General features: G+C 39.7%; 1 protein-coding gene across 5 annotated transcripts in view; it reads left to right on the top strand.

The window, feature by feature from the left end:
* Positions 1 to 13,430, top strand: part of LOC122565162 (uncharacterized) — an 87,012-nt gene that overhangs the window by 55,453 nt on the left and 18,129 nt on the right. For all 5 annotated transcript variants that reach the window (XR_015751877.1, XM_043720862.2, XM_043720859.2 and 2 more), the window contains one exon: positions 5,972 to 6,070. Coding sequence is in view for 4 of the 5 variants with exons in the window: in XM_043720862.2 (XP_043576797.2) it covers positions 5,972 to 6,070 (99 nt within the window). In the remaining variant the exon portion in view is untranslated. The remainder of the gene's footprint in view (positions 1 to 5,971; positions 6,071 to 13,430) is intronic.

The following is a 13,430-nucleotide window of genomic DNA, read 5'->3' as shown; positions in this document are numbered from 1 at the left end:
AAATGGATCCTTAAGAGAGACTCTCGTTTCCCATCACAAAAAATCTTTTATACAATTATTTATGTTATTACACTAACAGTAATAATAATCTTGACATAAACATTCACCAGGTTTCATGAAAACCATCATTTTAATAAGGCCATTTCCATCTTGGTGTGCAACTTCCTGAATATGTGTTCCTTTTAAAGAATCAGCTAGAACGTTGCCCAGATGTATGAAAGATCTTTAAATTGTATGGTTGGCAGATTAACTGGCAAAGACAGAATTGATGAAAAAATGAACTGCTTGTACTGCTTGGAGATCCTAGAACTAGGAGGCAGAGTTTGAGAATTGGGAAAGATGTTAGGAAGCACTTCTAAACACAAAAGATGGTCCATGTTTTGGAACTCTCTTCCACAAATGGCAATGGATGTGAGATCAGTTGTAAATTTCAAATCTGAGGTAGATGCTTTTTTTTTTGTTAAGCAAAGGTATTAACGGAAATGGGTCAAAGGTAGGCATATGGAGTTAGGCCACAGATTAGCCATGATATCATTGAATAGCAGAACAGGCTTGAAGATCTGAATGGCATATTCCTGTTCTTGTGTTCCTATTAAATTTCACCAAAGGGACTGCAAATTGTTTCCTGACATTTCCCAAAACAAATCAAAGGGTTGTGATTCATCTAAAGGAAAGTTTCTCCCACATTGTTCATGACATAGGTTTCAAATTGATTCAATACAATTCTCAATGTCTCTTTCTCTATCATTGAATACTTCTGTAGACATGTATTTAGTTTTCTTTTCAAAAAAATAGCTGACAGGTCATTTGCCAATTTTGCCAACTTGTAGTCAAACAACACCCACACCAATGTCACGAGAGTTGACAGCCAGTTTAAATGGCTTCTTGTAATATAGTGCTGCCAAAGTGCGTGTAGTTAACAGCACAGTTTTCATTTTGTTGGACTCGTGACATTTTTGTATCTATTCAAATTTTTTACTTCAGTTAAACAAATTTGAGAAACACACAAAGCTGAAGTTTGGAACAAACCAAAGATGAAATCCACTCATGCCAAACACATCACACAATTTCACATTTCATCCGAGACATGGGAAAATCCAAAATAACTCTTCCTTTTACTTCACTAGGTGCTACATGGCGTTATCTTACAGTGTGGTCCAAACAAGTCACTTTTAGACAAATCTGGAAGCAATATTTTTGTAGTCAATTAACATAAATGTTCTTCCCAGCTTAGGCTAAATACAGCCAAGTCATTGATGTGAATGATACAGTTGACTTCACTGGATTATTGGAACATTGCATTCATCTTTTATTCTAAGTGGCATGATTTTAAATTGATAAAGTTCTTCTGTTATTATAAACCCGATATTTCACTGGCTCTATCATTCGGCAGAACTGGGCAAAATTCTTTTAGGAAATCAATTTTGATGATTTGTACATGTCCAATTCTTTAAATATTCTCCTCCAATCTTTGAGTAGGATACGGGTTTGCTTTTGTTACCACATTGACTACGTGATAATCAGAGCAAAAGTTCTGTGACACAACTTGTTTCAGAACCATCATTGGACATTGTTATTGTCCATCTCTTCCCTCACTTGAGTTAATTTCTCTGGATTGAATCTGCAAGGATATATTTCTGGAGTTAACACATCCAAAAAGTCAGCATCCTGAACATCCAAAGATGTTTTTCTGAACTATTAACACACATCGGTTTTTTGAGTGCTTATTAGCATTTGTAGGTCACTTCAGTAGTTTATTTGAAGGAAAAGTATTGTGGTACCTAACCTGAGTGCCTCCATATTATCTCTCCATATATCTGTATACGGAATTGGTTTGTAAACTGTATGTATACCCTCATTTAATACTTTGTCCTTCATAAATCCCTCTGGACAAATCGTCTCATCAGCCAGCATCAGTTACTGTCTTGCTGCAGAGTCTGTCCATTATTGGTTTATTTTCTTGAGTTGAAACATAAAGAATTCTCAAATCTCCATTTAAGATGAAATGTTCAGAACCTCCAGTGATTCTCTCTTTAAGTATTGAAAGAGAACATTTCATGCATTTCTGGAGTCATCTCTCCATTTTCTTTATAGTTTAATGCCACATTTTCTCTTTGTACTTGCGCTAATTTTAATATCTATTTCCTTTCCTGATGCCCCTTTTATGAAGATTCCTTTGGTGTTCCTAAAATTGCAATTGGTCTCATTTTACTGCTAGCAATTGGCTTTGATATGTCCAATCTTGTTATAATAGAAGCATTTTATTTAATTAAGCACTTTTTTTAGCTCTAGACTTTCTCATTTATTACTTTGACACCCTTCTATTTATTCTATAATGTATTCCATCTGCAGATGTTCGATTCCTGCAATTTTGTACGTTTTCATCTGACCATATCCTCCTCCATGTGTGCCATATCATGGTTGTTAGAAGTGCTGCTTCTCTGACTTTCAAGACTGCACACTGTTCTAATTTTATTTTAGATTTGCAGGAATGCTATTTCTGAATTATTCAGTAATCCAAATGTTTCTCTAACTTCAGCAATTTTAAACCATTGATCCCACATTTCTACTTATCTTACAAATTCTTCAAATGTCGGTTTAGACATTTCTTGCATTGATAAGTTTCAGGAAGAAACCAATAGGCGTGGAATTTTATTTTATAACCGTTTCATTTCTGAGACTGTTCTTTTGACAAGTCTACGTAAACCGACAACTGCAGATTAATATGTAATTATGTCACTTCATGTATAATAATTGGAGTCAATAGAGCTAATAATATCAACTAACCTAGCAATCAGCTTTGAGAAGTCCAGTTCGATGTTAGAGTATACTTGCTAAGTTATGTTGACAATCCCACCAGTTAATTTTGTTTCTTTCTCTGGGGAAAGCTGCTAACAATTCTAAACATTGCATAAGCAGTTCAGATGCATCTTGCAAGAAACACAACTCACTTGAAGCAATTGGAAAGCTAGGGAGCATCCCACCCTGTGCACCTATCAGCAGAATATTTGAATGGATGATTAAATTAGGTTAGATTATGTATTGTCACTTTATAGCTAGCAAATCTCCCCGATGCTGTTCCTTGGTCCACAGATACACTGTTAGGGGCTGGAAGAGCCGTACATTTCACATTTTAAAGTACTTTGAAAGGACTGTGAGGAATGGAGAAGTGTGTGCTTCCAGATAATAGTGCTTCCCTCAGTCAGCTTGGGTGGATGAAAAAGATGTTCCTTTCATGAATAAACTGAATAAGTAGCTGGAGAATAAACTTTTCAGTTTCACTGTCCGTTTGATTGAGGTGTCAGTTTAAAGGTAAGGGCCAGAATGTATAACGTGTGGAAAATTTAAAATGCTATGTGAATTTTGTTCATCAGATATTTTCAACTGTCCATCTTAAATGAAAATCAGTTGAACTTTGAACAGACCAATTCAACAGAATTTCCATTGATGGTTTTATACTGGTAGCTTTTGCAGGTCTAGGTAATCAAAAATGATGGAACTATTCAGGATAAAGTTTGCTTGCTATAAAGATCGATTTGGAGATGCCGGTGTTGGACTGGGGTGTACAAAGTTAAAAATCACACAACACCAGGTTATAGTCCAACAGGTTTAATTGGAAGCACTAGCTTTCGGAGCGACGCTTCTTCCACTAGCTTTCGGAAGTGAAACTATCACTGTATTCTAACAGATGAAAGGCTTAACAGACAATCAATTTTTCAATGTACAATTTCAGTTACATCACACTGTAAATTTTTGCTATAAATTCTGTGTTAGGATTAAGCCCTCCACTATCACCTGATGAAGGAGCGTCGCTCCGAAAGCTAGTGTGCTTCCAGTTAAACCTGTTGGACTGTAACTTGGTGTTGTGTGATTTTTAACTTTATAAAGATCGAGTAATACAAGTTTCAAAGTGGAGTTTAAGTGTGTAATATATTGTATCTCATAAACAAACAGTGGTCCTTGCATTTGTTAACTGTTATAATCCTCAAGTTTGTTAACTTAATATATTTGAAATTCCAGTGACCAACTGAAAAGATCACAAACAAGATTTCAAAAGTATTTAAGATGTTTTCCGACTTTTATTGTAATAAAACAAAGTATAAAAGCAAAAGGTGGCATGGTGGGTCAGTGGTTAGCATGGCTGCCTCACAGCGCCAGGGACCCGGGTTCGATTACAGCATTGTATGTTCGGAGTTTCCAATTCTCCCTATGTCTGCATGGGTTTCTTCTGGGCGCTCTGGTTTCCCCTCTCAACCCAAAGATGTGCAGGTTAGGTGAATTGGCCATGCTAGATTGCCCATAGTGTTCAGGAATATGTAGGCTAGTTGTATTAGTCAGGGGTAAATGCAGAGTAATAGGGTCTGGGTGGGTTGCCCTTTGGACTTGTTAGGCCAAATGACCTGTTTCCACACTGTAGGGATTCTGTGAAAAGCAATATTGCATCAGCAGTACATAGACAACTTGTGCTTTAAACTGTGGAAAGATCCTGCAAGTAACTTTTTCAACGACACACAATCTCCCTCTAGATTTATACTTTACCCTTTTCCTTAAATGGACATCTCATTTTTGAGGAATCAGTCGAAAGCTTTTCTCAGCCTTGCTTCCTTTTTTTTCTTTCCAACTGGATAACTTTTAATCCTCCAAGCTGACTGGTTCTACCCTCTAGCTCGAGCTGGGTAATTCTTCCATCTAGCTAAAGCTAAGTGAATCTTCTGATCCCATTTGCATCCTTGTGAATGACTCGAGTGACTAGATGTCTCTTCCATTTGTTGGATGTGATGCTCAACCTGTTTGGCTGCATTGTGATTATACTTTCCTTGGCCTTCCAAGTCCTGGAGTGGCACTTGTACCTTGAGCTTCTGCAAGTTTACTGATCGTCCCTCCTACATTCAAACATAAATTGTTTATCTACGTCATGAGCAACAAGCGCCCCAACGCTGATCCTTGCAGGACCCCATTGGACACAGGCTTGCTGTCACAAACACATCTTTTGACCATCACCCTCTTCTTCCTGTCACTCAGCTAATTCTGGATCCAATTAACCAAATTTCCTTGGACCCTGAGGGCTGTTAGATATCCTGTCAATATTCCATGTGGAACCTTACCAAAAGCTTTGCTGAAGACCCAAATAGGTAACATAAAAACCATTGCCTTAACTACACACCTTATTAACTCTTTGAATTTTCAATCAAGTTGATCAGACATGACCTCCCCTTAACAAAACTATGCTGGCTGTCCTTGGCTAATCCCTGCCTCTCCAAGTGCAGGCTAATTCTGCCCCTCAGAAGTGATTTCAATAGTTTCCCCACAACTGAGGTGAGTCGGACCTCGACCATAGTTTTCTGGTTTATCCCTTGCTCTCTTCTTGAATAACAGTACCATGATGGTTGTCCTCCAGTCCTCCTGTGGCAAAGCAAAATCTTAATTAAGAAATTTTAAGAAAGAAATATGGAAATCTGTGGAGAAAGAACAGTTACCATTTCCTGTTGATAATTCTATTTTCCTTTTCTTAGATCCAGCCAGATCCACTGAAGATTTCCAGCATTTTACTGCTATTTATATTTGATTTTGATTTCCTGGTTCTAGTTTGAAAATACAATCAATTTTATATCTATTGACCCTTTGTTCTTTATTTTTAAACCAATAAAAACCACCCGTTCCTTTTTGTAATTCTTTTGTACATATTTTTGTGAGTTGCTACTTTATTATCACGCCTTAATCTGTCTTTTTTAAATGAGGGAAGAAAATCTAGTTCTGGTCTTTTGTATTTCTATTTTCTCATACCTGATAACAGTCTAATGAAGTATACTTTCTCTAAGTTCCAATAACCTTCCAATAGTTAATTCCGAAGCTGCATACCATATTTGAACGGAACGCTTCCTAATGTTTTAGCTGATTGTTTTGTGTGTTAGCTATGTGCCTGTGAAGCATTAAGGAATTTACAGTGGCTTTCCCTTTCTCTCTGTGCTAGGTGATGCCTGATATCTTCATGCACCCACATCTACAGGTGTTTCCTCATCATGGTCTGCGGGGGATGCAAAGTCATGTCACCATGCACAGGGGTTACCAGGTAAAGACCTTCTGTTAGAGGTTCAGCTCATGGAGACCGCTTTAAAACAATTGTGATTAAATGAGTATCTTTATCACGTGTATATTGTGTCTTTACTGCATACAAATAAGGAACGAGAGCAGGTCACTCAGTCCTTTTGAGCCTGCTCTGCTGTTCAGTAAGATCTTGATTGACCTATAACAAAGAACAATGCAGCCTAGGAACAGGTCCTTGGGCCTGCCAAGCCTGCGCCAACATATTTTGCCCTTCCATATTAAAACTGTCTTCACTGACAGGATCAGTATCCCTCTGTTCCCTTCCTGTTCATGTATTTGCCCAGGTGCTGCTTGAATGCTGCTATTGTCTGCTTCCACCACCACTTCTGGCAGTGCACTCCAGACACTCGCTACCCTTTGTGTGAAAAACGTGCCTCGCACGTCGCTTTTAAACTCTCACCTCCCTCACACCTTGACCCCTCCACTCTTTTGGGGGGGGAGGGGGGTAGCCTCATGCTTTCTACTCTTTCCATGCCATTCACGATCTTAAATTTCTATCAGGTCACCCCCTCAATCTCCTGCATTGCAGGGAGAACAAACCCGGTCTCTCCAACCTTTCTTCACAGGTAAAATCCCCCCTACCAGGCAACATCCTGGTAAACCTTTTCCTTATCCTCTCCAAAGCATCCACATTTTCTTGGTACGCAATATTCCAAGTGTGGCCTAACTAAAGTTCTATGAAATTGCAGCATAATGTGCCTAATACTGAATGCCCCTTCCAATGAAGGCCAGCATGCCATAACCTTTTTCACTAACTTCTCTACGTTAGTGGAGTTCTGTGGAGCCGCATACCCAGATTCCTCTGCAAATCAACACTCAATGGTTCTGCCATTCACTCTGTGATTTCCACCTGTACTTGACCTTCCAAATTGTGTCACCTCACGTTTGTCCGGATAAAACTCCATCCGACATTTTTCTGCCTGTGCCGCAAACTGATCTATATGATCTGATTTTAACCTAAACTCTATATTCCTACATTTTCCTCCTGATAATCTTTCCTTTCCTTTGGTAATCATGACTCTATTTACTTCTGCCTTAAAAATATCTTAAAGATTTTGCATCCGTTGCTTTTTGAAGAAGGGAATTCCACAGACTGACAACGCTCTGAGAGAACATTGTTTCCTCATCTCTCTGTTTAATGGGTGACTCCTTATTTTTAAACTATGATCCTTAATTCTAGATCGTCCCAGCATCCATTCCATTAAGTACCCTCAGGATCTTTTATTTTTCAATTAAGTCACCTCTGATTTTTCTAAACTTCAGAGGTTCGAGGGTCTCGCCTCATAGTTGTAGAGATCTACAGCACAGATAACGGACTTTCATCCCATTGTGTTCACAACAGTCTAGCCTTTCTTCATGGTGGTCTACTCATTCTGGATATTAATCTAGTAAATGTTTTCTGAACTGCTTATAACATATTAACATCCCTTCATAAGTACAGCAATCAGCACTGTACTCCAAATGCAGTCTTAACAATGCCTTATATAACTGAAGCATAAGTTCTTTACTCTTGTGTTCAGTTTCCCTCGCAATAAAAAATGGCATTCTATTAATTTTCTAATAGTGCACTTCTCTAAATACAGGATTTCCGGTTATTTTTTTCGTTAAAGACTGCAACAACATCAAAACTTGTCTTTCTAGCAGAGCCCATAAAGCAGCTCATGATTGAATTGGGTTTGAAATACCAATCTTACCAAGTGTTTGGATTGTTTGGTGGAAGCAGTGCCACTATATGTGATCACTTCCTAGGTAGTTTTTCTACCAGTCTGTGGCGGGCATGCATTATCTTAGTTTTCAAAGCTTTATAGAAATACTTCTTCAGTGAGGTGAGGTTCTGTGGTTTGTTTGTCTGTGCACCTTTGCAGCTGTTGTTGCAAGTTGCTTTTGTTCACCTGGAGTGACCACTCGTGACACAACTATTTATCTGGTTCCCAAGTTGGCAGCTTTTTCATCCTTAGCAGTTCCTTAATGTTATCATAATTTTTGTTGATCTGATCTTGGTCATTTATGTGTGTTCCCAAAACACTAACAGCTGCTTCCAGCTGCTGTTGATTTGAAGGTTGACCGGTGGCATTTTACCATCAACAACTTGAGTTTTCTTTGGAGATTGGCATTATTTCCAAGTCTGAGCCTCAGTTGTTTGCAGTTCTTAGCAGATGCCAGTTTCCACACATCTTGCTCTCTATGCGGATGGGGCTTGGGGTGGGGGATTGTTAGTACATGTTTAATGGTTGTCTTTTTGATGAAACAGCATATATCAGCTTGGAATACAGTGTCCTGTGGTCTGTCAAGGACTCCCCTCCTCTCATCAAGATGGTGATCAGACATCTTTTATATTGCTCTGTGGGTGATGAATCAATCTGATGCCAGAGTTGAGATCCTGGGGGTATCCTTGTATTTTTTACTTTGCCTGCTTAAAGATAATGCTGCTGGCTGATGTAATCCAGTGAGTGCAAAGTCTCAAAAGAAGTCTGCATTACTGTTGTATTTCCCTACACTTTGACCCCCACAACATCATCCCCCATAGTCAGCTCCTGTCTTTGCAGTGAGGTTACCCCCCATCATAATGAACTTGTCCTGTGGCACATTTACAATAGTTGTGTCCAGGTTCTCATAGAATTTGTCTTCACTATCCTCTGGTTAGTCATGGTTGGAGCGTATGCACTGATTATTGCATGCATGTTCTTAAGAAATAACCGTAGAATCATGAAGTTATTTATGACCCTAGGGAGAGTGTTTAGACCTTCCAATCACCTTGATAGCAACGCCAACATCTGTCTTTCACCTGTCTCTCTTTGGCTTGTCAAACCAGAAGAATGTAGCCTGCAGGTAACTTTAACTGGCTCTCCCCTGTTAGGCGAGTTTTGCTTTAAACTCAGTGTTGCAATATCGTATTGTAATCATTCCCTGCCAAACAGAGAAGCTCTGGGTTTAGGAAGTGTTGATTTTTTTCTTTCCCAGATCAATTTGTATTTCGAAAGAGCTAAGAACAGTTTTCGTATCTTTTCCTTTGTCTTGTCTGCAATATATATGGCTTGTGAGTGAATATGAAAGAAGTGCATTTTGGAATCCAACAGGATCTGTATTTATATCCTGGGAGATTTTGTATATACAGAGTTTATTACAGTGAGGATGGATTGCACACGGCCAACCCCACTCTCTTGGCTCTGAGCATTTATTTCCAGTGGTTTGACAAGTTGAGATGGCTGAAGGTGTTAACACCAGTGGATGATCTACACCACTTTCTGTGCCCATGAAGTTTACAGCTGTCCAAGCTTGGCAATATTTGATTGCCAGTAAGGGGATGTTGTTTCCTCTGCTACTGTTTTGTTCTGGACTGAGGAAAAGCGGTTGGAGGTGGGTGTGGAGAAATAATGATGGGGAATAAGGAAATGGCAAAGAAGTTGAAAAAATATTTTGCTGCAGACTTTATATTAGAAGACATTAATAGTATTCTTAAGGTACTAAACAGTCAAGGGCAATAGAGGGACAGAAATAAGTACAATAACAATCACTTGAGGAAAAAGTATGGGAGAAACCAATGGGGCTGAATGCTGATCACTCCCCTGGACCTGATGAGATGCATCCCAGATATTAAAGGGAGTGGTTATTGTTATAATCCCAGCTGAAGTTATTACTGGACAAATTAGATCCCAGATGGAAATCAAGCTTGATAGATTTTTTTTTGGTTTGAACAAGGTGCTTTCTCACTGAAATATATGCACGCAATGTTGCAGATTTAGTTTTAACATTAAAACATAGTTTATAATGTAAAGCAAATTAAGGTAAAACAGAATAAACAAAACTATTTACATAAAACATGTAAAGATTTTGAAATACACAGTAAAACTACAATCCAATTAATTCCAAAATGCGACCCTTTATAGTACTCACACTGGAAAGATTTCCCTTCTGTATTGCTCTACTAGGGTTTAATTTAACTATAGCTTCAACTCCTAGTCAATAGAATAGGGTAGCTTCTTTTTGGAGTATTCGTATAACTCAGCTCAAACTTTCTGTGTCAAATAATTCCTTCAGGGTTTTAACCAAATTATTCTGATCTGGAACTTGTACTAAATGTCTTGCACTGACAATTCCAAATGATCAAAAACTATTGTTTTACACATGTGGCTTCAGCTAAGAGCCCTGCAGAACGGCTCAAGCTCAAATTAAATTAAAACTCTTTCTCCTCCAGCTAATTTCCCCCGATCAAAACCAAGTAATCAATCCCAGACCTTCTAAATTGGAGTGTATTTCACAACTGTGTGCATTGTTCACTCATGAAATTCATCCCAAGGTAAACAAAAACTCATTATTTTCCAGGAAATCTATCTTTCTTGCTGTCTTTGTCAAAAAAAATGATCATGGCTACAGCAATACTTGCAAGTTAATCAGTAAACCCCTTCACACGCACAACCCATATGCTTCTACTTAAATTTTAAAAAAGCTCAAAAATAAATAATAAAATATGTAAAAAATCACACACCTTATATCACAATACAAAAACAGTGGATAGGCGATGGCCTCATGGTCATCACTAGGTCACTAGTGTTTTAAACGGGAGACCCAAATACTGAGGACTTGGGTTTGAATGCCACCATGGCAGATGGTGGAATTTGAAACTCTTACTTCCAGATTATTATTAGATTATGCTGCACAATGGCAAAGTGGTTAGAACTGTTGCTACACAATGCCAGGGGCACTGATTCTATTCCAGCCTTGGCCGACTGCCTGTGTGGTGTTTGCATACGGTCCCCGTGTCTGTGTGATTTCCTCCGGATGCCCCAGTTTCCCCCTATGGTCCAACGATGTGCAGGTTAGGTGGATTGGCCAAGCTAAATTGCCCGTAGTGTTCAGGGATGTACAAGGTAGGTGGATTAGCCATGGGAAATGTAGGGATATAAGGATCCGGTGGTCTGGGGTGGGATGCTCTTCAGAGAGTCGGTGTGGACTTGATGGGTGAAATGACCTGCTTCCACACTGTGTGGGGATTCTATGATTTCTATGATAATGATGATCATAAAACCTTTGCTGATTGTTGGAAAAATCTATCTGATTCAATTATGTCCTTTAGGAAAGGAAATCTGCCACCCTTACCTGGTCTGGTGTATACGTCTCCAGCCCCTCAGCAATGTGATTTACTCTTAACTGCCCTCTGGGCAATTAAGGATGGGCAATAAATGCTGGTCCAACTAGTGACGCCTGTATACCATGAATGAATTAAGAAAAAATGCAATGATAAAATTTCTTTCGAGTATCCTTAGATTCTGGAAAGTCCCTGCGTCATATCCCAGCAGCACCAATATCTCTACGTACTTCACCACAAAAAAAACTGATGTAAATGGATATGGTTTGGAGGTACTGGGGTGGACAAAGTTAAAAAGCACACAGCACCAGGTTATAGTCCAACAGGTTTATTTGAAAGCACTAGCTTTCGGAGTGCTGCTCCTTCATCGGCTGGTTGTGGAATACTCAATTTTTAGCACACGTTTACAGTGTGATGCATTATAATTGAAAAAGACCTGGGTTGTTTCAGTCACTCATCTTTTAGAAAGACCATGTTGGTTTTAGCTCTTTCATATATAAAACCCAGAACTTTTTTAAAAGTTACATTCTCAAGTGAAGTTTAACAATAAGTGCCATGTCAGCTCAGATAATGCATTGAAGGTGTGAGGTGCCCTGTGTGAGGCTCTCTGTGCCCCAATGTTCAGACTGATGCTATTTCTTAAAAAAAAGTATGCAATCTTGCATGGATTAATGCAGTTTTTGAGCAAAATAAGAAGTAATTCTGCAAGTACAAATTCACCCCACAACTTGTGTGTGTGTGTGTGTGTGTGTGTTTTTAAAGGGGTATAAGTTTTGTGAAATACAGGATCTGTTCAGATGAGGAGGAATGTAATGGACACTTGAAAGTACTCAAGGATGCCCTCATAAGAACGAGTACAATGCTCAACTCATCGACCACCAGTTCCAACATGCCACAGCAAGGAACCATAATGACCTCCTCAGGAGACAGACAGTAGCTGCCAACCGACAGGGTACCCTTCATTGTCCCGTACTTCCCAGGACCCAAAAAACCACGCCATGTTCTTCGTGATCTGCAACACATTATCAATGAGGATGAGCACCTCGTCAAGACCTTCCCCACACCTCCACTTCTTGCCTTTTAAACAGCCACCAAACCTCAAACAGATCACTGTCCGTGACAAACTGCCCGGCTTTCAGGACAACACCATACAACCCTGTCATGGCAGATGCTGCAAGACGTGTCAGAGTGTTGACATGGATACCACCATTTCGCATGGGGACAACACTCTCCATGTATGTGGCAGATAGTCATGTGACTCGGCCAAAGTGTCTATTGCCTAAACTGCAGGCAAGGATATCCTGAGGAGTGGTACACTGGTGAGACTGAGCAGAAGCTACTGCAATGGATGAATGGGCACCGCACGACAATCACCAGCCAGGAGTGTTTCCTCCCAGTCGTTGAACACTTCAGCGGTTCAGGGCATTCAGTCTCTGACCTTCGGGTGACCATCCTCCAAGGCAGACTTCGGGACAGGAAACAACGCAAAGTGGCCGAGCAGAGGCTGATAGCTAAGTTCAGTACCCATGAGGATGGCCTCAACCAGGACCTGGGGGTCATGTCATACTACAGGTGACCCCATTGCATGGTACACACACAGACACACATAAAATTTCTCATGCACCACCTCTCTCTCTCTCTTTCTCTCACACTCACACATACACACACCCCCTCTCACAGCCTTATACTCTTTTGCACTCATACACATACTCTGTCTGTGTGTCTCTCTCTCTCTCACAGACACCTCCCTCCCCCCCCCCCCCCCCCCCCACCACCACCAACACACACGCACATATAAAAAGTTTGTGGGGTGAATTTGTACTTGCAGAATTACATTTTATTTTGCTCAAAAACTGCATTAATCCATCCATGTAAGATTCTGTAAATCCCTTTTTTTAGAAGTAGGATCAGCCTGAACATTGGGGCACAGACAGCCTCACACAGGGCACCTCGCACCTTCAGTGCATTATCTGAGCTGACATGGCACTTATTGTTAAACTTCACTTGAGAATATAGCTTTTAAAAAGAAGTTCTGGGATTTACATATGAAAGAACTGAAACCAACATGGTCTTTCTAAAAGGTGAGAGATTTAACAAACAATCCAGGTCTTTTTCAATATATAATTTCAGTTACATCACACTGTAGACCTTTGCTATAAATTCTGTGTCTTATGATCTTATTCTGCACAAGCACCTGATGAAGGAGCAGCTCTCCAAAAGCTAGTGCTTCCACATAAGC

The sequence above is a fragment of the Chiloscyllium plagiosum genome, unplaced genomic scaffold, assembly GCF_037043375.1.
Source record: "Chiloscyllium plagiosum isolate Xiang-an unplaced genomic scaffold, Cpla_swu_hap1 HiC_scaffold_28, whole genome shotgun sequence".
Taxonomy (NCBI): domain Eukaryota; kingdom Metazoa; phylum Chordata; class Chondrichthyes; order Orectolobiformes; family Hemiscylliidae; genus Chiloscyllium; species Chiloscyllium plagiosum.
The sequence above is the reverse complement of the archived record's forward strand: the minus strand, read 5'-3'. Positions and strand labels throughout refer to the sequence as shown.